This window comes from Haliotis rubra, unplaced genomic scaffold, assembly GCF_003918875.1.
Source record: "Haliotis rubra isolate DU_JTF1 unplaced genomic scaffold, ASM391887v1 Scf153, whole genome shotgun sequence".
In the NCBI taxonomy this organism is placed as follows: Eukaryota; Metazoa; Mollusca; class Gastropoda; order Lepetellida; family Haliotidae; genus Haliotis; species Haliotis rubra.
Genome location: NW_025765481.1, coordinates 922,025 through 949,951, shown reverse-complemented (window position 1 = coordinate 949,951; position 27,927 = coordinate 922,025). Strand labels below are relative to the sequence as shown.

Here is a 27,927-nt window from a genome sequence, read left to right as displayed (position 1 = left end):
CATTAGCCTAATGATCTCCTTGCTATTTTTGTTACAATTGATTTTGCACTGTAGGAATGCTAGATGTTTGTTTGCTTTTAAAACAACTTAACTTCCGTTTTCAATTGTCAATAAAACTTCTCCGTACTGGGCATCCACCCTGCCGATGAAATTGCTTGTGCTAACCGATAATATATAGCCAGCAATGCAATCGCCGAAAAACACCAGAATGTCGAATTCAGCTCGCTTTGGAATATAGGAAATATCATGCATGTACAGTCAATACATATCGTATGACTGCAATCTGGTTTAGGCTGGTGCAACAAGGTTTTGACACCACCATCTACTATTCACAAACTCTATCAAGCTACATAACACCAAGCACTGTAATGCTTTACTGAACCTGTGGACAGAAACCATCTTCAATGTACATCCACCTTTTCTCATTATCGTGGAATGAGTTTCCTCAGTACAGATACACATCTCGCTCGTACCTGTTTATTCCTGGGTCTCTAGTAACTGTTGATTGTCACAAGCTGACAAAAGTCAGGAGGTTACAAGTAGAGTCATCATTCTCTGTCCAATCATCACTGGTATTCCCGAAGACACTCGTTTTCAAATAACAACAGGTCGCCATGATGCAGGTGAATGTGCTATGTGCATTATCAAACACCAGCCCTCCACGCATGTCTTCAGCCAGATTTCATAATTATCTCTGTGAAATATGGAACCTCTTGCCTACATCTCTCAAACCTCCAGGGTGACAGTTTGGCACCTGCTTGATACCTTGAATGGGTTACACAGGTGACTGTTATGTAATGACCAATGCAGTAAGTCACCATCAACAAACTGCATGATATGCCAGGTCTATACACTGTCCTGGGTCATCAGTCCATGAGTCCTTCATCCGCTTATACTCTCCTACAAGGAGATATCAAGTCATTCCTTTCTGCTTCTGTCACAGATGATTGTTGTACAGGTGCTGTATCTCATAAGAAGTCCTGGACGCGGACTGTTCTGCGGACAGCGTTGGAGAATCCTTCCTTGAAATGGAACCAGACATCCGTGGCCAGCACATCCTTCTTGTCTGAAAGATCATACACAGGTGCTGGTAGTCATGACTGATGGTGTTACAGAAGGATCAGCCTCTCAAGTTCCTGTTCCAGCATGTCTGAAAGTAGCTGTGGCTATCAGGGAATTCTATGTAGTAGGTTCGTTGGTTGTTTAACACCGCACTCAGCAATATTCCAGCTATATGGCGGCAGTCTGTAACTAATTGAGTCTGGATCAGACAATCCAGTGATCAACAGCATGAGCATAGATCAATTGGGATATAATGATGTGTGTCAAACAAGTACTGAGCCTGACACCCGATCCAGATAGTCGCCTCTTACGACAAACATGGGTTGTAGAAGACTGATCCTAATCCAGATGTTCATGGGTAGAATTCTGTTTCAATACTACTGGTATACTAAAACATGTATAACATCATTTATGCATTGAGCAATATCTTACTATTCCCCAATCTGAATCTAATGGTTGAACTGATATATATCTGATCGTCTCCCCTATCTAAATCTGTTGGCCAAAATCTTATATATCTGATTGTCTTCCTGAAATATATCTAAACATCTAAAGGCCTCCCTGATATATATTTGACATTATTCCTTATAAACATCTAAAGGCCTCCCTGATATATATTTGACGTCATTGCTGATAAACATCTAAAAGCCTCCCTGATATATATTTGACGATAAACATTATTGCTGATAAACATCTAAAGGCCTCCCCTGATATATATTTGACGTTATTCCTGATAAACATCTAAAGGCCTCCCTGATATATATTTGACGTTATTCCTGATAAACATCTAAAGGCCTCCCTGATATATATTTGACGTTATTGCTGATAAACATCTAAAGGCCTCCCTGATATATATTTGACGTTATTCCTGATAAACATCTAAAGGCCTCCCTGATATATATTTGACATTATTCCTGATAAACATCTAAAGGCCTCCCTGATATATATTTGACGTTATTGCTGATAAACATCTAAAGGCCTCCATGATATATATTTGACGTTATTCCTGATAAACATCTAAAGGCCTCCCTGATATATATTTGACATTATTGCTGATAAACATCTAAAGGCCTCCCTGATATATATTTGACGTTATTGCTGATAAACATCTAAAGGCCTCCATGATATATATTTGACGTTATTCCTGATAAACATCTAAAGGCCTCCCTGATATATATTTGACGTTATTGCTGATAAACATCTAAAGGCCTCCCTGATATATATTTGACGTTATTCCTGATAAACATCTAAAGGCCTCCCTGATATATATTTGACGTTATTTCTGATCTAAAGGCCTCCATGATATATATTTGACGTTATTCTATAAACATCTAAAGGCCTCCCTGATATATATTTGACGCTATTCCTGATAAACATCTAAAGGCCTCCCTGATATATATTTGACGTTATTCCTGATAAACATCTAAAGGCCTCCATGATATATATTTGACGTTATTCCTGATAAACATCTAAAGAGCCTCCCTGATATATATTTGACGTTATTGCTGATAAACATCTAAAGGCCTCCCTGATATATATTTTGACGTTATTCCTGATAAACATCTAAAGGCCTCCCTGATATATATTTGACGTTATTCCTTATAAACATCTAAAAGCCTCAATGATATATATTTGACATTATTGCTGATAAACATCTAAAGGCCTCCCTGATATATATTTGACGTTATTCCTGATAAACATCTAAAGGCCTCCATGATATATATTTGACGTTATTCCTTATAAACATCTAAAAGCCTCAATGATATATATTTGACGTTATTGCTGATAAACATCTAAAGGCCTCCCTGATATATATTTGACATTATTCCTGATAAACATCTAAAGGCCTCCATGATATATATTTGACGCATTATTCCTGATAAACATCTAAAGGCCTCCCTGATATATATTTGACGTTATTGCTGATAAACATCTAAAGGCCTCCCTGATATATATTTGACGTTATTCCTGATAAACATCTAAAGGCCTCCCTGATATATATTTGACGTTATTCCTGATAAACATCTAAAGGCCTCCCTGATATATATTTGACGTTATTCCTGATAAACATCTAAAGGCCTCCCTGATATATATTTGACGTTATTCCTGATAAACATCTAAAGGCCTCCATGATATATATTTGACGTTATTCCTGATAAACATCTAAAGGCCTCCCTGATATATATTTGACGTTATTCCTGATAAACATCTAAAGGCCTCCATGATATATATTTGACGTTATTCCTGATAAACATCTAAAGGCCTCCCTGATATATATTTGACGTTATTCCTGATAAACATCTAAAGGCCTCCCTGATATATATTTGACGTTATTCCTGATAAACATCTAAAGGCCTCCCTGATATATATTTGACGTTATTCCTGATAAACATCTAAAGGCCTCCCTGATATATATTTGACATTATTCCTGATAAACATCTAAAAGGCCTCCCTGATATATATTTGACATTATTCCTGATAAACATCTAAAGGCCTCCCTGATATATATTTGACGTTATTCCTGATAAACATCTAAAGGCCTCCATGATATATATTTGACGTTATTGCTGATAAACATCTAAAGGCCTCCATGATATATATTTGACGTTATTCCTGATAAACATCTAAAGGCCTCCATGATATATCTATTCCCTGGTCCACACAGGACATGACTTACTTTTTCCTCCCTCCGGGGACTTCGTCTTTTCAGAACTGACAGTTGAAGAAGTTCTTTTTGTTTTTGTGAAGTTACCAAAGAAATTTTTCATAGGCTGAAATGAATGAAAAATAAATACAGATATACTTGTATTGTTTGTTAATCCTGCACTCAGCAATACTCCAGCTATACCGAAATATGTCCTGTGTAATGTCTCAGGTTGTCTGGGCACAACAGTTCGAAAGTCACAGGGTCCAACAGCTTGATCTGTTAACCATAGGACACTGAGGATCCATTCTAACCTTGAGTCAAGTCCCAGGGTCCAACAGCTTGATCTGTTAACCATAGGACACTGAGGATCCATTCTAACCTTTGAGTCAAGTCCCAGGGTCCAACAGCTTGATCTGTTAACCATATGAGGATCCATATTGAGTCAAGTCACTGTCCAACAGCTTGATCTGTTAATATCAAGTAACCCTCCAATCGTAAGTACTCTAACATAATTATCATAATACCTCAAACACCTCAAACTGACGACACGAGAACCTGTCTGATATTATGAAATATTTACTCTTAGGGGTAAAAATATCTACCAGATCACCGAACAGGGGACTTTTGAAATTTGACTGTCCGAGATGAAAATAGACCGTTCCGGACGGTCGGGCAGGCGGGAATGTTAAACGCTGGTTTTAAGCCCCAGAAAGAAGTGATAGTGAGCTCTTTCGTTGTGGTCACATCATTGTGTCATAGTTGTGTATCCATAAAGAAGAGTCAGTTGAGTGAGCGAGTTCAGTTTTACGCCGCTTTTAGCAATATTCCAGCAATATCACACTGGGGACATCAGAAATGGACTTCACACATTGTACCCATGTGGGGAATTCAATCCGGGTCTTCAGTGTGACGAGCAAACCACTAGGCTACCCCATCGCCCCGAAGTCAGTTGAGTACATTTGCTGTGACAAGCCAGTAAAACAAACAAGGTCCCTCGTATCAGGTATACCCAGTTAAATCTTAACACATGTTCCCTTCACTGCCTCTCAATAAACCATTTCCTGTCACTCCAATGTCTTATGTTCACTTTGACCTAAACTTGTCATGAATACAAATATTTTGTGACCTTCTTCTGAATCATCCAGGCCAAAATACCAGCCGTTTTACACCAGACTTGCAATCATGCCAGACTCACCTTATCCTCAAGGATGGGTTTTGCTTCCAGCTTTCTCTTGTGGTTGGGCACAGCTGGGATGTTGTCCTTAATCGTCTCTAAGTCTGGAGCGGAACCACTGGGGGAATACAAGTTGGTTACAACTCTTAGCTACAAACTACAACACACATTCAGGTCACAGTTTTCCTGATATTGTAAATATGCACATTCAAGAACAAGAAGGCCATTAAAGACAGGGAAACAGCCCAGACAATACATTAGAAGGGGGGAAGGATTTCATCCTGCATAATTTTGGTGAAATCGTCTCTCCAGGTCAAACACAAAATTATCTTCCAAGGTTAATACAGGTGAACTTTGTCACAGACAGTGTGTATGACTTCCATTGCTTAGCAATATGGGTTCCATGATTCGTGAAATTTGGAAAGAAGCAGAACATGATCCTGGGATTGAAATAGACAGAATTTGCTGCTTTGATATGTAAAGCTCAACTGTCATGCAACTCACTGTTTCAGTTGAATATCTATTTAAACATGCAAAATACAACATACAATTTGTGAACAGAGACCATATATGGTATGTGATATAAAGGACGCCTTAAGGCTTGCATTAGGATCATCTGTTCATATTTTAGAATAACATTGGCTGTTTACAAAGAAAAGTCATGTGATGAACCTGTATCCCTCATCTGTTCCTCAAACACAAACATGTCTGGCAGGCAGATCCGAGTAAACAAGCACAGGGTTTATTAGCTATAGTTTACAATAGTGTTGGGAATCGGTTGTGATTTCATAATCATCATCGGTTACAATCGATAGGCTCAACCGATCAATCATCGGTTAATAATCGGGTTAAATGAAATGACAAGAATAACCTCTAAATAAAACATGTTACACAAGACCATGTGTTTGGTATTGTCTCAGACTCCTAAAGGTAAGCAAGTTCAGTTCAGACACAGATGGTTGAATTTGAACAAAAGAAGAGAAAAGAATTTGTTCTTTTATGGTTTATCTTTTATTTACCATCAATGCCAGAGATGCAAACCTCAACAATTTTATCATACTAGTGACTACAAATTTTAGCCTAAACTACGCCTAATATACGCTTCACTAGAAATTCTACTTAAATTGGAAGAAAATTCATTGAAATTCAAATATATAGACACAAACATATATTTTCACGACTAAGTACAAGACAAATATCAATTATGTTCTTTGATTTCACAAATAAATAATCTCTTATCATTTATGAAATCAACTTCTCTCAGGATTTATTTCATATATTTTATGTTTGCAAGTAGATATATATCCAAAATTGACTCTGACATAGCAAAGTAAAAGGGTACTCAAGTTTTAACCTGATTTACTTATAATTCATGTCACAAGGCCTACATGTCATTCGCTTTCAATAACGCTTTAATTTGTTTGTATGTACTGAGTAGTTTCAAATTTCGCACTGATAGTAATAGACTTAAGAGTATGGACGGATTCATATCATGCACGATAACATGATGATACTTTTCTATTAGACCATTCACTTGATAGTATCACTTAAATTATGAGTCGATACCTTTGTTTGCGTGATTCCTTTCTCGACAAAATACGATTAAATCGCCTTTTGACATGTCAAGTTTTTCCTTCGCTAGGGACCCCTGACATTTCTTCCAAAATCCAAACACTTCCAAACGCTTTTGATCTGCCTTTCCCGCATGGGTAGTTGAATATTTCATCGACATCAACCCGTCGCCAGCCAGCCATTTTGTTTGGCTGTAAAGCTAACAACAATTATGATTTCACCAAAACTTCGCCATTATTTATCTTAACACATTACTGGCAGATCATTATTTATTTAGACTTTTTGTTCCTTTTGTATATTTTTATATTCTGCAGCTGCTTATTATGTATTTAGATACGTCCGGCCATGAATAAGGTAAGCAGCTAAGCAGCAGTTGTACCATGGAATGAGGTAAACATGCAAGTCATCGCCATGCCGGAGTGTGCATGCCAGTTTGTTGTGATCGACAGCTACAATAAATATGACATTGCCGAAAACAAAATATATACACTGTGTATCCATTTTCAGTCAACTTCACTTCATTTCAAGGCTGCAAGTAGGCTTAATATGATTGTGAATTTTGTGAATAATGCGACCGTTATAATCATTTGTAACTGCCAGTTGTCTCGTGGTCTGAGTTGGGTATTCATTACTGTTTTCGTAAAATTATTAGCTTACAATCGACAGTGAAATTTTTGCAATCGATTGTCGCTACCGGAAAAGGGTAACCAATCAATTTTCGATTATAATCGATCATCAGAACACCACTAGTTTACAAGAAATGCTTAAGAACAGTCAACATACTGTCACTTTAACATCAGTGGGTTAACAGTCAGACCTAGGGGAGACAACTCACTGAGACCTAGAAGGGGAGACAACTCACGTGTTCCTCACTGCCAGCTTCACCTCGGTCATCCTCATCCTCTCAAGCTCTATCTGCATAGAAAGTTGGGGCAGTAAAGTACACAAGTCATCTAATACAAACTGATGTGATATCATCTAGTTCAGGTGTTGAACAATATCAAATAAACATGCACTTAAGACTGTGTCAGTGGTGAGGCTTATCTCGCTATTCATAGTAGTGCAGCATTTCACTGCCAAGGTTGTGTGTTCAAGACGGGACATATTTATCAAATTTTTGTTCGGCTTTAACATGAAACATTTTCCAGGGATTTACAGTTTTCAAAGGTTGCTGCTTTTGTGTCAGGCAGTTGCAGTGGTAAATGACAAACCTCTCTGGCTATCAGCTGTTTGGCTGCGTAGGTCAGCTGCCGTTGTTGTTTCATTCCAGGAAATTTCACAATTTCTTCAACATTTCTGAACAGAAGATGCAAGTCATATAAGCAGAGAGTATGATAATTTATAAATAGAATATAAGACAACATGAGTGAGTGAGTGAGTGAGTGATGCAGGCAATTTGCCACTCTGAGGAGAACAATGAAAGGTCCTGCCGGATGCCAGCATCCCCGCACAACTAAGTGATGCAGCACTGTGGCCTCGGACAACAGGGACACTTCCAGATCCCCATGAACCTGACACATAGAGAATGTACAAGTTGTATGATCTGTCATGTATGATAAATATACAATATATAACAGGGCTCGATTTAGTGCTTTGTTACTTGCACTGATGCATCCCAGTATTACAAAGTGCAACCTAGTTATTTGTCTAACTTGCACCAGGTGCAAGTCAGTTTTTTAGAAATATATCAACAATACATCTAACATTACAAGCATAATTATGTCAGCTCATTTTTCTTCTAAACTTTGAATAATTGAAAAGCATATTTCTTTCATTACACATTGCAATAAAAGCAGTGCAACTGGAATTTGGCTGGTGCAACTAGGTTTTTATCTTAGGTTGCACCTGGTGCAAGTAGGTAAACATCTCTTAAATCGAGCCCTGCATAATCAACACCAAACAATTACCAGTCTTGGACATCTGGGGCAGTCCTAATGTTTTAGCTGCAACATTTCAAGCTGATGATCTATAAACAAGTTATCAACACATGAACCATTAGTCTGATGTCAGTTCAACTCACGGATCCAGCACATAGCTGTACTGCCCCTCAAGAGACTTTTCCTGCTGGTACGTCATGTTGTAGGCTATCATGATCCGCACAAGGTTAGACAACTCCTCCTTCTCTCGCTTGCTGTACAGCTGAGTGTTCACCTGGGAACGACAGACAACATTAGCATCTCACTACATCAGTAACAGAGAGATTTATCTAGACATTCTTAAAGGTTGATATGCAGCTGAAGCAAAAGTCATGTTATACATTTAAACAATGTTGTGACTCTGTCGAGGTGACATACATCAGTTTTACATTAAATATTTAAAAGCATTAGAGAATATCACACTTCTGAACCAAGTTATGCTTGTTTTCCCTTTTATCCGCTAAGGGCACTTAGTTTGGATCTCTGCAAAAATCACTGTTGCCAGCAAATTTTCAATTTTTGATAATCAAGGTTCCAATTGTGCTTTCTTGCCCATTTCATATGCATTCCTGAAATTTTGCACCTCATCAAGAATAATAGTTCAGTTCTTACATCATAAATAGCAACCAGAATCAATGTAAACTAATGAAACCCTGCATCTGTGGGCATTGGTCTGAAGGGGGAACACACAGGTGGGGCTCACAGGTCTGATGGGGGAACACACAGGTGGGGCTCACAGGTCTGAAGGGGGAACACACAGGTGGGGCTCACAGGTCTGAAGGGGGAACACACAGGTGGGGCTCACAGGTCTGAGGGTGGTACATGAGGGGGTACTCACAGGTCTGAGGGGTGGGGGAACACACAGGTGGGGGCTCACAGGTCTGAGGGGGAACACACAGGGTGGGGCTCACAGGTCTGAGGGGAACACACAGGTGGGCTCACAGGTCTGATGGGGAACACACAGGTGGGCTACACAGGTGGGGCTCACAGGTCTGATGGGGGAACACACAGGTGGGGCTCACAGGTCTGATGGGGGAACACACAGGTGGGGCTCACAGGTCTGATGGGGGAACACACAGGTGGGGCTCACAGGTCTGAAGGGGGAACACACAGGTGGTACATGGGGGTGGCATTCACAGGTCTGAGGGTGGAACACACAGGTGGGGCTCACAGGTCTGAAGGGGGAACACACAGGTGGGGCTCACAGGTCTGATGGGGGAACACACAGGTGGGGCTCACAGGTCTGAGGGTGGAACACACAGGAGGGGGTACTCACAGGTCTGAGGGGTAAACATGAGGTGTGGTGCTCACAGGTCTGAGGGTGGTACACACAGGGGGCTACAGGTCTGTTCACACAGGTGGGGCTCACAGGTCTGAGGGGGAACACAGGGGTGGTACTCACAGGTCTGAGGGTGGTACATGAGGGTGGGGCTCACAGGTCTGAGGGTGGTACTGACTGGTCTAAAGGTGGTGGGAACACACAGGTGGGGCTCACAGGTCTGAGGGTGGTACACACAGGGTGGGGCTCACAGGTCTGAGGGTGGTACATGTGGGTGGGGCTCACAGGTCTGAGGGGTGAACATCACAGGTCTGAGTACTCACAGGTCTGAGGGTGGTACACAAGGGTGGTACTCACAGGTCTGAGGGTGGTACACACAGGTGGTACTCACAGGTCTGAGGGTGGTACTCACTGGTCTGAGGGTGGTACATGGGGTGGTACTCACAGGTCTGAGGGGGGGTACACACAGGGGTGGCACTCAGGGTCTGAGGGTGGTACACACAGGGTGGGGCTCAACTGGTCTGAGGGTGATACACATGGGTGGTTCTCACAGGTCTGGAGGGTGGTACACACAGGTGGGGTACTCACAGGTCTGAGGGTGGGAACACAAGGGTGGCACTCACAGGTCTGAGGGTGGTACACAAGGGTGGTACTCACTGGTCTGAGGGTGATACACAAGGGTGGTTCTCACAGGTCTGGAGGTGGTACACAAGGGTGGTAGTCACTGGTCTGAGGTGGTACATGAGGGTGGTACAGGTGGGGCTCACAGGTCTGAGGGTGGTACCTGAGGGTGGTACTCACAGGTCTGAGGGTGATACTCACAGGTCTGAGGGTGGTACATGAGGGTGGTACTCACAGGTCTGAGGGTGATACTCACAGGTCTGAGGGTGGTACATGAGGGTGGTACTCACAGGTCTGAGGGTGATACAGGTCTGAGGGTGGTACATGAGGGCGGTACTGACAGGTCTGAGGGTGGTACATGAGGGCGGTACTGACAGGTCTGAGTGTGGTACATGAGGGTGATACTCACAGGTCTGAGGGGTGGTACTCACACAGGTCTGAGGGTACACACAGGTGGTACATGAGGGAGGTACAAACAGGTCTGAGGGTGAAACACAGGAGGGTGGGTACTCCACACAGGTCTGAGGGTAAAACATGAGGGCGGGGGGCTCACTGGTCTGAGGGTGGTACATGAGGGTGCTACTCACTGTTCTGAGGGTTGTACTCACTGGTCTGAGGGTGATGCATGAGGGTGGTACACTCACAGGTCTGAGGGGGGTACACATGAGGGGAGGGTACTCACAGGTCTGAGGGTGGTACATGAGGGTGGTACTCAGGTCTGAGGTCTGAGGGTACATGTGGCACTGACTGGTCTGAAGATGGTACACAAAGGGGTGGCTACTCACTGGTCTGAGGGTGGTACATGAGGGTGGTACTCACAGGTCTGAGGGTGGTACACAAGGGTGGCACTCACTGGTCTGAGGGTGGTACATGAGGGTGGTACTCACAGGTCTGAGGGTCTGAGGGTGGTACTCACTGGTCTGAGGGTGGTACATGTGGGTGGTACTCACAGGTCTGAGGGTGGTACACAAGGGTGGCACTCAAGGGTCTGAGGGTGGTACACAAGGGTGGTACTCACTGGTCTGAGGGTGGTACACAAGGGTGGTACTCACAGGTCTGAGGGTGGTACATGAGGGTGGTACTCACAGGTCTGAGGGTGGTACACAAGGGTGGCACTCAAGGGTCTGAGGGTGGTACACAAGGGTGGTACTCACTGGTCTGAGGGTGATACACAAGGGTGGTTCTCACAGGTCTGGAGGTGGTACACAAGGGTGGTAGTCACTGGTTTGAGGTGGTACATGAGGGTGGTACTCGCCAGTCTGAAGGTGGTACCTGAGGGTGGTACTCACAGGTCTGAGGGTGATACTCACAGGTCTGAGGGTGGTACATGAGGGTGGTACTCACAGGTCTGAGGGTGATACTCACAGGTCTGAGGGTGGTACATGAGGGCGGTTGGTACTGACAGGTCTGAGGGTGGTACATGAGGGCGGTACTGACAGGTCTGAGGGTGATACATGAGGGTGGTACTCACAGGTCTGAGGGTGATACTCACAGGTCTGAAGGTGGTACATGAGGGCGGTACTCACAGGTCTGAGGGTGGTACACAAGGGTGGCACTCACTGGTCTGAGGGTGGTACATGAGGGTGGTACTCACAGGTCTGAGGGTGATACATGAGGGTGGTACTCACAGGTCTGAGGGTGGTACACAAGGGTGGTACTCACTGGTCTGAGGGTGGTACATCAAGGGTGGTACTCACTGGTCTGAGGGTGGTACTCACAGGTCTGAGGGTGGTACATGATGGTGGTACTCACAGGTCTGAGGGTGGTACTCACAGGTCTGAGGGTGGTACTCACAGGTCTGAGGGTGGTACTCACAGGTCTGAGGGTGGTACTCACAGGTCTAAGGGTGGTACCCAGGTCTGAGGGTGGTACACATGGTCTGAGGGTGGTACATCTGGGTGGTACTCACACAGGTCTGATGGTGGTACAGGATGGGGGTGGTACTCACAGGTCTAAGGGTGGTACTCACAGGTCTGAGGGGTACTCACAGGTCTGAGGGTGGTACTCACGGGTCTGAGGGTGGTACAGACAGGTCTGAGGGTGGTACTCACAGATCTGAGGGTGGTACTCACAGGTCTAAGGGTGGTACACGAGGGTGGTACTCTGGGTGGTACATGATGGTGGTACAGACAGGTCTAAGGTCGGTACTCACGGGTCTGAGGGTGGTATAGACAGGTCTAAGGGTGGTACTCACGGGTCTGAGGGGGGTACAGACAGGTCTAAGGGAGGTACTCACGGGTCTGAGGGTGGTACAGACAGGTCTAAGGGTGGTACTCACGGGTCTGAGGGTGGTACAGACAGGTCTAAGGGTGGTACTCACGGGTCTGAAGTCAGTACATGATGGTGGTACAGACAGGTCTAAGGGTGGTACTCACGGGTCTGAGGGTGGGCTGCATAATCTGCAGCATGGGGTGCAGCATGTCCAACACAGCATTCTTGGTGTTGATGAACTTCTTCACGGCAGGGGCCATGTCGGCAAACATGCATGTCACCAAGTTGATGGACTTGGCGAGTCTAGTGATGTGCTGTCACACAAATACACTTGTTTCAGGAGGAAAACCACATGCTGCATATCTCAGAATGTCTCATACTTCATCAATCATCATCATAGTGGGGACTAGTTTGAGATGATTTGTCATATTGATATTCTCAAATAATTTTGGAATCTTTCTGTAATTAACTTAAAAATCTGACTCAGTTCCTCAAATAATCTTTAATCAACCAGGAAATTCATCATCATGATTGTAATCCCTGGGATTTTATGTCCGCATAAGGACATAGATTCATTATAAGAGCCTCTGACAATGTGTTTGAGGCACACTGACTTATCAAACTGCAGCAAAGACAAGTGAAATTATCAAAATCTGACAGTCATCCTGCAGTTTCCATGGCACAATACATGAATAATTGCTTACAAGCACTGACAATACTATACATGTTTCCTGGTGCATGTGTTACTATGGAGACTACACAAGACACACTGAACTACACATCAGACATAGTCTTGCCCGAGTTGTGAGTTGCCTCCCTTGAAATTCAAACACATACTGCAATTTATCAGTTAAATTTTTCTTATTAAATTACATTTTTGTCAAACCATTTCCACACTCAAAATATACCTAGTGGAGTCATCCCACAGATCAGCATGGTGACTGGTTAACCTATTTGGTCATGTGGAAAACGCATTCGGACTTCGGTACAGGAAAGGAAATTGTTTGGCCACCACCATGATTGTTTCAGTATTACTCTACCTCGTAGTTGCTGGATGGGTACTTAATCTTGGGGGGCTGGTATGAGGCGTACAGCAGGTGGAAGTTGACGAAGGTGAAGGGCACATACTTCATGAGGCTGTAGTCCTGCTTGTGCATGGTGTACTTGTTGATACAGTCGACGAACACCAGCCAGTCGTTAGCGCTGTTTAACTGGGGAACAACGTGTCATCTTAGAATAATGTTGGTTACATCCAGTGAGGTTGGGCAGAGTTGAAATTCTTTTATTTAAATGATTTATCAAAACAAATAGCAGGCTACAGACTGATTATCAAAAGAATTAGAAAGAAAACGAATGTCCTGTTGAAATGTATATTCAAATCATGGAATTGTCCCAAAAATTTTAAGCACAAACAAAAGACCAGTAAACAGAATCAATAAACTTAATAACTAATAAATCTCTAAAACCAGGATGTTTTACTCCAATTCCATTTCCAAGTCCAATTTTCCAGCTGTTGTCATGAACACACAAAGGAGGAAAGAGAGCTTCCTGCCTGGTACAGACCACAAGAACCTTTGTGGTGTGTGGTCCTGTGCACAGAGCTCAGGTCATAAATCAGTTGAAGCTAAGCAACATCGAGCTCAGACATTCCTTGGATGGGTGACATTGTTTGGCAGCTTGACTTGTGAGAGTTTCTAGGACTTCAGTCCTGCCCCACAACGAAGCAGCACATGTGATACATGTGGTCTCACCTTAGGCAAATGAGTTTGTTGAAAATTGCCTCTGTTCACCCAGCAGAAGATGGGTACCCGGTGGGATAACCTTCTAGCGCCTAACAGGCAGCTTGGTTATCAGGGGTAATAATCAGATTCTGATTAAGTGCCACGAGCAATCACTTGGTGTTTGGAGACTGTGCGCTATAGAAGATGACATATTATTATATAAAACTACTTATTTTGGTTTGTAGAACTGACATGTAAACTGCAGTGTTAGTACAAGTCATGACACTCACAGCATCAAGCCTGGGATCTTTACACTTGGCCTCCAGGTAGTTCTCAAACACTCCTTGGGTCACCTTCTCGTACTCCCCTGCAGCCTGTGCCGCCAGCAACACTGTGTGGAATCTGAACATACATTTTGTACAGTACAATGTCTGATTCAAGGAAAGAACTTACACTGACTCAGCCATTATCAATTGGCAGGAAAGATGACCAGTTTACCTCCCTTTGATTTTACTGTCACTTTGTCTGTTTGTTTAACCTCACACCTAAATGATGGTGGACTGTAAAAGAGGCAATAATAAGAGGCAACAACTGGATGCAATGATATGCATCAACAAGTCATAAAATCTGACCCTTGATCCAGTTAATCACTTCATATAACAAGAATGGGTTGCTAAAGTCCACTTCCAACTAGGGAAAAACCAACCAATATGGCGAGAACGCCGCTGCAGACGCTTTTTCTCGAGTTCCAAACAGTAGAGTGAAGTCTTCAATTTGGAAACATTTTCAATTCATCTTTTGTACAATCAAATCTGAGTCCTGACAGTGGCCAGTGGCATTGTTTCAAAAGAAGGTAACAGTAATTTCATTACCGTAAACCGTGTGTTACACTTTCACAATATATCGCAATACAAACATTTTGGTAATACCCAACCCTACTTCCAACCAGGATCTTTAAGGAGATATTGTCATTGTGAAATGGGTGCGTTGCTTTCTCTGGCTTGACAAACATCTTATGAAGGATCATAATTTCTTAACACAACAGCTGTTAATGGTCACAAGACAAGAAAAGTGTATACATATGCCTATGTATCCTCAGAGCAAAACAATAACCATTATATTCTGAACTGAGATGCCGAGCCATTACAACATCACTGAGACTCAATCAGCACTGTCTGTGACGACTAATATATGACTCACCTATTTGCAGGAGATGTGACAGTTCCCATCTTCTGTGCCTGCTGGCCATTTCTCAAGTCATGGATATTTACAAACTTGTTCCTAGGAAGAGAAGAGAATGGTATACTGTTTGTATGTTGTTTTACACTGATGTCAACAACAATCCTTCTCTGAATGTTGGCTGTTATAGTTGACCAGACATACAAGCAGATGTTCATGATAATCCTGATGTCAAAGATTATAAATTGTGATGAGGAGAGGAACTAGAGCTGAGGCAATCTGGCCCCGATTTCTCGAAACAAACTTAAGTTTTTACTCAAATTTCAAACTGAGTTTGACAATTTGAAACAGCTGAATTTTTAACTCAACTGCATTTTTTAACTAAAAAAAGCCCAAACAACTTAAATAATCTATCCACCAAACTCAAATTGTCTACTAAGTTTGAGTTTAATATTGATTTCAGTTTATTCTGGGAAATGCATTTTCCTGTGTTTTCTCATATTTGAGTAAGAACTCAGACTTAAGTCAAAACTCAGACTTACGTTTGTTTCGAGAAATCGGGGCCTGGACTGGCCCAAACAGCCTACACTTGAGTTGAGACACCTTTATATATCTATTCTCTAGTGTCTGGGAGACGAACTACACAATCTCCTGTTCAATACATGTGTACTGACAAACGTTCATTTATCTAGGGTTGCAAACTAAGCTCCCTTGGCTGACAACATGCCAAAAGGATCCAATTACAAAGTTATCCTGAAATAAAAAGCTGACATGATGACCAGTTATGCCTTGCATAAAACTTGACCAGTATACTACCATTTTGCTGGCCTGTTGCACAGTAGCAGATTGAGAAGAAACTCTGAGGAAAGGATACTGCCATCTGAGTAAATAATGAGGGAGTGAGGGAGTTTGATTTTACGCCGCTTTTAGCAATATTCCAGCATTATCATGGCGGGGGACACCATTAATGGGCTTCACACATTGTATCCACGTGGGGAATTGAACCCGTTTCTTCAGCGTCACGAGCGGATGCTTTAACCACTAGGCTACCCCACCGCCCTGAGTAAGCAATGAAGCTGTCATATATTCATATGGGGAAAGCAAGGTGCGTGATGGACTCACTTCTTGGCTCGAGGCATGGAGAAGATCTGGTACCACAGAGAGAACAAGCTCTTGTGAGAGTCCTTCTGGCCCACGGTCAAGTTCTGGACAACACGTAGGTTAAAGTCCTGTCTCTTTGACGAACAAACTACAAAGAAGAATATTCCAAGTTTCAAATATTGTACGCTAATGAGATGAAATCAACAGTTTTTAATTTCACATGTAAAAATGCTTGAATGGACATTCTACATACTGGTGTTGACATTCACATAATGTTGTTTGTGAATATGTCGTTACCTGCAAGGTATTGAGACAGGATCTGATGTCGTTCTCCGACTTTTCACACAGAGCCAGCAAGGCATTCATCTCCGCTTTGATCCTCTCCTCCCGGACAATCTGGAACACAACATGGGGTATTCACTTACTCTTAGACAAGATTCTTGATACATATCTTTAAAAGATGGCTGTTTGTTTGTTATTAATGCGGCAATACCCCAGCAGTATGGTCGATATTGTGAGCAACAATCCACACCAGTTATGTGAGTGAGTGAGGTTAGTTTTACGCCGCACTCAGCAATATTCCAGCTACATGGCGGCGGTCTGTAAATAATCGAGACTGGACCAGACAATCCAGTGATCAACAGCATGAGCATCTATCTGCGCAATTGGGAACCGATGACATATGTCAACCAAGTCCGTGAGCCTGACCACCCGATCCTGTTAGTCGCCTCTTACGGCAAGCATGGGTTACTGAAGGCACATTCTAACCCGGACCTTCATGGGTACCAGTTATGCATGATGACATACTGTCAGCCAAGTCTCAAAGACAGACCATCCATTCCATATGATCAAGTCTTACAAGGAAAATAGGTTGAGGGGACCTATTCAAACCCCCAGGGTGCATGACGTCCAAAGAAACATCAAACTGTAATTCCACTCGTTGAGAATGTACAGAATCAAATCTAAAAAGGTTTATGTGGTATAAGTATCAGAGTCCTAAAATCTGAAAAGCACATGTCACTATTGATTTTATTGTAAAACATTTAAAAAATGAATCTGAAATGAATGTATACCTCATATAGTCGGCTTGCTAGACGGGTTTCGGCTCTGTTGGTGGGAAGTGCAAAATCATAGCAAGGGGACGTAACTGCCGCAGAGCAGGAACATATCTGTAGGGAGAGATGACATGATTCACAATCAGGGTCCTGTTCTATTCCACAAAGAGATCTTAGGACTAAGATAATGGTAACTTCCATACTTTATCCCAGACTTGTGACAGTCATAGCGCTAAGATGATTGCAAGTCTTATACTTGCAAGAATCAGAGACTTGCAAGAGTCACAGCATCAAGATTGCTTAGACTCACTGACTGAGTTTGGTTTTACGCTGCTTTTAGCAATATTCCAGCAATATCACGGCGGGGGACACCAGAAATGGGCTTCACACATTGTACCCATGTGGGGTTTCGAACCCAGGTCTTCGGCATGACGATCAAGATTGCTTAGAGGATTGTGGCTCAAATCAATGCCATAAATCAGTTCAAAAGATAGTTTAAAAGAAAAAGAAATCCAAGCATGTTATGACTTGAGGAAGGATGGAGGTTTTCTTCTTACAGTAGCAGAAAATGAAAGGTGTTGTGAGTGTGTGAGACGTTAATCTACATATTTAACATTAGGAATATGACAAGGGCAATCTGACTACAAGTATGTAATAACGTAACAACATTAGCATCATCAAAAACAGATTACGCCATTCCAGGTACTGCCATAGAGACACACTTACTGATCGTTACATATACAAATGATGGGTCGGTACAGAATTCCACCTTCGTTCTTCTTCTTGGTGGTACTCTGGTCTGTTCGCTTTATTAGGTTCAGTAAAATGTTGATTGCTGCCTGGCAACAGAAGTAAACAATAAACAACACACAAATCCTTCCAAATCACCAGGTTTGAACATTTTCCACAAACTAGAGTGTTTAGTTAAATGCTGATTTGCACTGTATTTGAGTTTAGCTTGATGTGGACACAAAGCCAGCACATATAAGGAATATAACTCTAAAGAAAACTAGGCCATCACTGTCTATCTTCTCACTGCCATTAAGAACAATAATTTGATTCCGCTCTCGTTAAATACAAATCTGATGACATCAATACAGGTCATTTCTGAACGCCAGAACTTTGACCAGCCAATGAGATGGCCAACAAGAAGTTGAGAATAGCCAATCAAAAAGCATCTGTCCTGAGCAATATGGCCCTAATTTTTACTTCTATTCCAGACTACGTCTTGAAGAATACTTTGACAATGTTCTCGAGATTAAGAACATTCATGTAACATAAAGAAGCTGTTGGAAAACACACCTGTGGAGCGCCATCTATCTCATCTATCACTAGACAGTTGGGACGGGGGTCAGCACCAAGTACAGCCTTCATCTGGGTCGCTGCCTCCAGCTTGTTCCGGAATACATCAGCACTTCGATCATCACTGAAATAGATACCAACACATGAAGAACTGGATTTGTTTGTTTGTTTTATTTGCTGTTTAACGCCACACTCTGGTCCGTAAATAATCGAGTCTGGACCAGACAATTAAGTCATCAACAGCATGAGCATCAATCTACGCATTTGGGATACGATGACTTGTATCAACCAAGTCACCAAACCCAATCTTCACAGGGAGACAAGCATGGGTTGCTGAAGACCAGTTTTAACCCGGATCTTCACAGAAGACAAGCATGGGTTGCTGAAGACCAGTTCTAACCCGGATCTTCACAGGGAAACAAGCATGGGTTGCTGAAGACCAGTTCTAACCCGGATCTTCACAGGGAGACAAGCATGGGTTGCTGAAGACCAGTTCTAACCCGGATCTTCACAGGGAAACAAGCATGGGTTGCTGAAGACCAGTTCTAACCCGGATCTTCACAGGAGACAAGCATGGGTTGCTGAAGACCAGTTTTAACCCGGATCTTCACAGAAGACAAGCATGGGTTGCTGAAGACCAGTTCTAACCCGGATCTTCATGGGTAAACAAGCATGGGTTGCTGAAGACAAGTTCTAACCCGGATCTTCACAGGAGACAAGCATGGGTTGCTGAAGACCAGTTCTAACCCGGATCTTCACAGGGAAACAAGCATGGGTTGCTGAAGACCAGTTCTAACCCGGATCTTCACAGGAGACAAGCATGGGTTGCTGAAGACCAGTTCTAACCCGGATCTTCACAGGAGACAAGCATGGGTTGCTGAAGACAAGTTCAAACCCTGATCTTCACAGGAGACAAGCATGGGTTGCTGAAGACCAGTTTTAACCCGGATCTTCACAGAAGACAAGCATGGGTTGCTGAAGACCAGTTCTAACCCGGATCTTCATGGGTAAACAAGCATGGGTTGCTGAAGACAAGTTCTAACCCGGATCTTCACAGGAGACAAGCATGGGTTGCTGAAGACAAGTTCAAACCCGGATCTTCACAGGGAAACAAGCATGGGTTGCTGAAGACCAGTTCTAACCCGGATCTTCACGGGTAAACAAGCATGGGTTGCTGAAGACAAGTTCTAACCCGGATCTTCACAGGAGACAAGCATGGGTTGCTGAAGACAAGTTCAAACCCGGATCTTCACAGGGAAACAAGCATGGGTTGCTGAAGACCAGTTCTAACCCGGATCTTCACAGGAGACAAGCATGGGTTGCTGAAGACCAGTTCTAACCCGGATCTTCACGGGGAGACAAGCATGGGTTGCTGAAGTCCAGTTCTAACACGGATCTTCACAGGAGACAAGCATGGGTTGCTGAAGTCAAGTTCTAACCCGGATCTTCATGGGGAGACAAGCATGGGTAGCTGAAGTCCAGTTCTAACACGGATCTTCACGGGGAGACAAGCATGGGTTGCTGAAGTCCAGTTCTAACACGGATCTTCATGGGGAGACAAGCATGGGTAGCTGAAGTCCAGTTCTAACACGGATCTTCATGGGGAGACAAGCATGGGTAGCTGAAGTCCAGTTCTAACCGGGATCTTCATGGGGAGACAAGCATGGGTAGCTGAAGTCCAGTTCTAACACGGATCTTCACAGGAGACAAGCATGGGTTGCTGAAGTCCAGTTCTAACACGGATCTTCACGGGGAGACAAGCATGGGTTGCTGAAGACCAGTTCTAACCCGGATCTTCATGGGTATCAAGACAATGAACCAAACAGGATCTCAAGCATGTCAAGCATCAGTTTCCACTGACATTCACAGTGAGGAAGAATGTTTAACCAGTCCACATTTGTCATGATTTCAATGATTTTTTGCAAATGAACTAAAAATTACCTGGCATTCATTTCCACCACGTTGTACCCAGCATGCCTTGCAACGATGTGCGCCAGGGTGGTCTTCCCGAGTCCAGGTGGTCCACACAGCAGTGTAACCTGTAACAGTGCACCGGACACATGTACACAACAAAACAAATCCAGAAGAAATTAAACAGACATAATAACTCTTGATACTGTTCAGTCATGAAGTCTTCATACCTGGGTAACGGACAAGATTTACCTGCCCTCTCCAACCATGCTGGTAAGTCCAGACACGGCAGCGCTTCTTCCTGCTCTGAACTGATATCAGAAAGTGTTTCAGTAGGATTTGGATTTAGAGCAAACTTGGATTAAGATGAGATCTATTTGCACCCAGTTAAAGTTTATGCTGCTTGATACTCGTCTGCCATGAAAAGAGTTATCTCCCTTGACTCTAAGCTGATCACTGCACTCCCGATGTCTTCTGAGCTATTTTATTTTTCTGTTAACCTGGCAATCTTAGGTTGTCCATGTCTTCACCAGAAAAGCCACCTTTTGCCTATTCCACATCCAACTCTCATCATATGCCTCCCATTTCACCTGCCGTTTACCTTCTGCTTACACCTGTTTTCAGATATGATTAACCTGTTTGCAGATGATATGACAGTTCCCATCTTACCTTCAGCTCTTGTCACTACCATAATTATGTTGATGTTTGTTCTCTACGCTCTGATTTAGTGGGAGCAGTGGGGTAGCCCACTGGTTAAAGCGTTCGTTCGTCACGCCAAAGACCCGGGTTCGATTTCCCACGTGGGTACAATGTGTGAAACCCATTTTTGGTGTCCCCCGCCATGATATTGCTGGAATATTGCTAAAAGCAGCGTAAAACCATACTCACTCACTCTGATTTGGTATGCTCCCTTTCCCAGTATCTGCTGTGGCCCTCACCTGCTGCCGATCTCCCTGCCGTCAGATGGTATCTGATGACCATCCCACCCCATCTCAACTAATCCCGCTAGCTGATGCCACTTCTGCGTCCTCCTACCTTCTGCTGAGGTCTGTTGAACTTGTCAAGCTCCTCAAGGACCTCAGGTTGCTTCCACTTCTTGAATTCCTGCTTCTTCTTATCCTTCTTGTCCTTCTTGACTGGCAGATCTCTCCCAAACACCACAAAGTCCCACAACTTCAGCCAGTGCAACAGGGTGCGATTCAGAGTCTGATCAACAGCGAGGAACATATCATTATCAGACTGACTGCAGTACAGATTTATTTACATCCACTTTGTATAGGAATCTTTAAAATCACCACACAAACACAGTCACAAAATACCGTACCCTGCTGCTTGATGACATGTTATTATGGTTATTATCAGTGTATGAAATAAGCCAAAAATCCCGCCAGACTGACTGACTGACTGACTGAGTTTAGTTTTACGCCGCTTTTAGCAATATTCCAGCAATATCACGGCGGGGGACACCAGAAATGAGCTTAACACATTGTGCCCAAGTGGGGAAAAATCCCGCCAGACATCAGGGCTGGTAACTTCAAAACGTTACCAGCCCAAAATGGATTAACCAGACAAAATATGGTGAATTTACTCAGATGTATGGAACATCTAAAAAATTTACCAGACCATCGGGCTGGCTAGCTGTAAATTTAGACCGTCCGTCAGAAATCTAGACAGTCTCTGGCAGTCGGACGGGCCTTATTTCATACACTGCTATTATTGAGACATCATTGTTCACTGCAAGTTCGCTATTCAGAATAATGCAGCCAGTCGTGAGACAACGAAATGTTCAGAAATTATCAATCAACAAGTTTGAAATTAACCTAAAACATTTACTTGCCCGAATAGTATTACTATGTAGCAAAACTTCAACAGTTTTTTAACTGTACCTGCTTTTAGGATACCTTTTCAATTAACAAAACATATGTCAACATGTTAAACGTGTTTCCAACCATAGGTTTTAAGTTTTAAGTGTTGGAAACTACACAAAAAAGTTTAAATACACTTAATCACAGCACTGATGTTAAACTGCAAAGACTCATGATATTTCTCGACTCAAATCATATTGCAGCAGACATCAAACACAACAGGAGCCCTCTTGATTTTGAACCCTGGTAACCATGGTTTGTAGCATGGTTTGTACCGATGCTACATTCCCCGATGCCTACCTCCTCACTGAGAAGCTCGGTGTAGCGCCGAGGGGCATATTTCTCCACCCACAAGTTCCGCTGGGGTTCCGTCCTCTCAGGTTCTTCATTCTCCTTATTGTCAGCTTCATCCAGTATGGAGAAATCATCACTGATGTCTCTAAATGCAGCAAGCAAATAAATCCACACTTAGTTCAGTAATAAGAATACTGCATAAATCACAAAGCAGGAACAGTCTACCCTTGACCTAAAAGAGCTCCTTCGAGTCTGCAATACAACATATATAATCCATTTTATTTTAATTCATGGACAAGAAATCTGACTTTGTATTGAATATCCTCGTCATTTGAGGGGCTGCAGATCAAACTCATACCGGTACCCTCCTTTATCTCAGGTTTGAACAGACTCGTGAAGGTCCGGGTTAGAATGAATCTTCAGTAACCCATGCTTGTCGTATGAGGCGACTAACGGGATCGGGTTGTCAGGCTCGCTGGCTTTGTTGACACATGTCATCGGTTCCCAATTGCACAAATACCAATTGCGTAGATCGATGCTCATGCTGTTGATAACTAGAATGTCAGGACTCGATTATTTACAGACCGCCACCATTTAGCCGGAATATTGCTGGGTGCGGCATAAAACTAAACTCACTCAGGTTTGAACAGTCAACCTAACAACACCCATATTTAGGTCATGTTGCATAACCATCACATACTGAAGCAGCACGTGTGAGTCTACATATTACTACAGGTGAATAGTTTTTAAAAAACCCTGCATGAACCATACCCACAACAGGAGAGGTCACTTCTTACAAAGAAACTCTTCTCCGGGAGTTGTGATGTCTCACCTGTTTATTTGTTGGGATATTCTTTCAGCCTCCTCGATAACCTTTCTCCTTCTCTGAAATAAAATCAGTGCATTTATCTACTGAAACAACAGTATAATACCTGGTGTGTACTATACAAATTCCGATTACATTGCATTCTGTCTCGGCAATTAACTTCACAGCCCTAACAGGGCGGTGGGGTAGCTAAGTGGTTAACGCCTTTGCTCTTCACGCAAAGACCCAGGTTCGATACCCCACAAGGGTACAATGTGTGAAGGCCATTTCTGGTGTCCCCCGCCGTGATGTTGCTGGAGTAACGCTGAAAGCGGCGTAAAATTAAACTCACTCACTCACTCGATGATTGAAGTCGATGGACTACACACAAGAATGTTCTACACACAGCCGCTGGTTTTCAAATTTCAAACCGGACTAACACACTCACAGTCCATAATGCCAGCACCTGACAAACATGGAAAATGGTATGGACCAAACAAAAAAGAGGATGCAAAAACTGTTCATTGTGGAAAAACAAACATGTTAGTTGGCACTTACTTATAACATATGCAGTGAGAATAAACAGACCAAAATGATCTGACACTTTGTTGGTTTACAAGACTGAACTCACCTCTTCCTCAGCTTGATACCGCAGCACGGAGACTGGAATTGTCAGCAGTTGTGTGGCTTTCAAGTCCTTCCCTACACTGTCAAACTGAAACAACAACACCACCGTGAACTTCAACATCATCAACACCAACATTCATGCTCACTTGAGACACGTACATCAGACTGTTCCATCTGCAAACTACTACGACCCTTATTCCACACTTGAAACAACCACTGAAAATCTCCCATGAGTTCAGTGGTTGGATGAAATGTGACTTAACATCGCCAGCATGTATCTAGACCTACTCAGAGGAGTAGATATTCAATCAGCAGCAAATGATAGACAAAATTCCAATATGAATTAAGATATTCAGAATAATTAACAAGAGTCATCAGAAGATGACATATCCCCCCGGCCCCCACATCTTTGAAAGAACAAATCATCTGACAGTTACTTAAAGTCCAGCTTGATTTTAGACTAAGTGCAAATCGTTTCCATGGAAATCATGAAAAAAATAAATGACAAAAATCTGCAAATAGCAAAAGGCACCACTTTGGGATCTGCCTCACATATCTGCCAAGTTTTGCTGAAAGATATTAAGAAGTTTTCGCGTTGTGCTCCGGAAACAAAACCCATCCCTTCCTTTTTGAGACTAAGTTCGAATCATTTCCATGGAAACCGAGAAAATAATAAATCACAAATATCTGCAAATAGCAAAAGGCATCACTTCAATATCTGCCTCACATATCTGCCAAGTTTTGCTGAAAGATATAGAGAGGTTTTTGAGTTGTGCTCCGGAAACGAAGCCCACCCTCACTTTTGGGATTAAGTCCGAATCGTTTCCATGGAAACCGGGAAAAATAAAAATGCCAAAAATCTGCAAATAGCAAAAGGCACAACTTTAGGATCTGTTTGATATATCTATCAAGTTTTGTTGAAAAATATTATATGGTTTTTGAGTTGTGCTCCGGAAACGAAAGCAATCCTTACTTTTTGAGACTAAGTCCAAAATGTTTCCATGGAAACCAAGAAAATAAAATGCCAAAAATCGGCAAATAGCAAAAGGCACCACTTAAGGTTCTGTTTCATACATCTACCAAGTTTTGTTGAAAAATATTGAACGGTTCTTGAGTTATGCTCCGAAACGGCCCACCCTCACTTTTGGGACTAAGTCCAAATCGTTTCCATGGAAACCGGAAAAATAAAATGCCAAAAATCTGCAAATAGCAAAAGGCACAACTTTAGGATCTGTTTGATATATCTACCAAGTTTTGTTGAAAAAATATTATTGAATTTTCTTGAGTTATGCTCCGAAACGAAAGCAATCCTTACTTTTTGAGACTAAGTCCAAAATGTTTCCATGGAAACCAAGAAAAATAAAAATGCCAAAAATCGGCAAATAGCAAAAGGCACCACTTAAGGTTCTGTTTCATACATCTACCAAGTTTTGTTGAAAAATATTGAACGGTTCTTGAGTTATGCTCCGAAACGAAGCCCACCCTCACTTTTGGGACTAAGTCCAAATCGTTTCCATGGAAACCGGAAAAATAAAATGCCAAAAATCTGCAAATAGCAAAAGGCACCACTTTAGGATCTGTTTGATATATCTACCAAGTTTTGTTGAAAAATATTGAACGGTTCTTGAGTTATGCTCTGAAACGAAGCCCACCCCTCACTTTTGGGACTAAGTCCAAAATGTTTCCATGGAAACCGGAAAAATAAAATGCCAAAATCTGTGAAATAGCAAAAGGCACCACTTTAGGATCTGTTTGATATATCTACCAAGTTTTGTTGAAAAATATTGAACGGTTCTTGAGTTATGCTCCGAAACGAAGCCCACCCTTCTTTAAGACTAAGTCCAAAACGTTTCCATGGAAACCGAGAAAAATAAAATGACAATTATCTGTAAATAGCAAAAGGCACCACCTTAGGTTATTTTTGACATATCTACCAATTTTGGTTAAAAAATATCGAACGGTCTTTGAGTTATGGTCCGAAACAAAATGATTACGGACGGACGGACTGGACGGACGGACGACGACTTATATCCCATATCCCACCGCATTATATGCGGTGGGATAAAATAAATGACAAAATCTGCAAAGCAAAAGGCACAACTTTGGATCTGCCTCACATATCTATCAAGTTTTGCTTGAAAGATATTAAGAAGTTTTTGAGTTGTGCTCGAAACAAAAGCAATCCTTCCTTTTTGAGACTAAGTTCGAATGTTTCCATGGAAACCAAGAAAATAAAAATGCACAAATATCTGCAAATAGCAAAAGGCATCACTTCAATATCTGCCTCATACATCTACCAAGTTTTGTTGAAAAATATTGAACGGTTTTTGAGTTATGCTCGAAACGAAGCCCACCCCTCACTTTTGGGATTAAGTCCGAATCGCTTCCATGGAAACCGGGAAAATAAAATGCCAAAATCTGCAAATAGCAAAAGGCACAACTTTAGGATCTGTTTGATATATCTATCAAGTTTTGTTGAAAAATATTATATGGTTTTTGAGTTGTGCTCCGAAACGAAAGCAATCCTTACTTTTTGAGACTAAGTCCAAAATGTTTCCATGGAAACCAAGAAAAAAAAATGCCAAAAATCGGCAAATAGCAAAGGCACCACTTAAGGTTCTGTTTCATACATCTACCAAGTTTTGTTGAAAAATATTGAACGGTTCTTGAGTTATGCTCGAAACGAAGCCCACCCTCACTTTTGGGACTAAGTCCAAATCGTTTCCATAGAAACCGGAAAAATAAAATGCCAAAATCTGCAAATAGCAAAAGGCACCACCTTAGGATCTGTTTGATATATCTACCAAGTTTTGTTGAAAAATATTGAACGGTTCTTGAGTTATGGTCCGAAACAAAATGACCCCTCACTTTTGGACTAAGTCCGACTATATCCCACCCATGGAAACCGGGAAAATAAAATGCCAAAATCTGCAAATAGCAAAAGGCACAACTTTAGGATCTGTTTGATATATCTACCAAGTTTTGTTGAAAAATATTGAATGGTTCTTGAGTTGTGCTCTCGAAACGAAAGCAATCCTTACTTTTTGAGACTAAGTCCAAAATGTTTCCATGGAAACCAAGAAAAATAAAAATGCCAAAAATCGGCAAATAGCAAAAGGCACCACTTAAGGTTCTGTTTCATACATCTACCAAGTTTTGTTGAAAAATATTGAACGGTTCTTGAGTTATGCTCCGGAAACGAAGCCCACCCCTCACTTTTGGGACTAAGTCCGAATCGTTTCCATGGAAACCGGGAAAAATAAAAATGCCAAAAATCTGCAAATAGCAAAAGGCACAACTTTAGGATCTGTTTGATATATCTACCAAGTTTTGTTGAAAAATATTGAATGGTTCTTGAGTTATGCTCCGGAAACGAAAGCAATCCTTACTTTTTGAGACTAAGTTCAAAATGTTTCCATGGAAACCAAGAAAAATAAAAATGCCAAAAATCGGCAAATAGCAAAAGGCACAACTTTAGGATCTGTTTCATACATCTACCAAGTTTTGTTGAAAAATATTGAACGGTTCTTGAGTTATGCTCCGGAAACGAAGCCCACCCCTCACTTTTGGGACTAAGTCCAAATC

General features: G+C 42.3%; 1 protein-coding gene across 1 annotated transcript; it reads right to left on the bottom strand.

The window, feature by feature from the left end:
• Nucleotides 1-170: 170 nt before the first annotated feature.
• LOC124270590 (chromosome transmission fidelity protein 18 homolog) lies at nt 171-24,463 on the bottom strand. The gene is given in 21 exon segments (XM_046705604.1): nt 171-1,066; nt 3,740-3,833; nt 4,905-5,001; nt 7,318-7,370; nt 7,667-7,751; nt 8,476-8,606; nt 12,647-12,796; nt 13,523-13,693; nt 14,494-14,605; nt 15,404-15,484; nt 16,505-16,631; nt 16,753-16,879; nt 17,557-17,583; nt 17,586-17,652; nt 18,265-18,377; nt 18,841-18,964; nt 20,782-20,879; nt 21,787-21,957; nt 22,917-23,055; nt 23,743-23,795; nt 24,347-24,463. Coding segments are annotated over 21 exon segments (2,235 nt in total). The 3' UTR covers nt 171-968.
• Between the last annotated feature and the right edge of the window lie 3,464 nt (nt 24,464-27,927).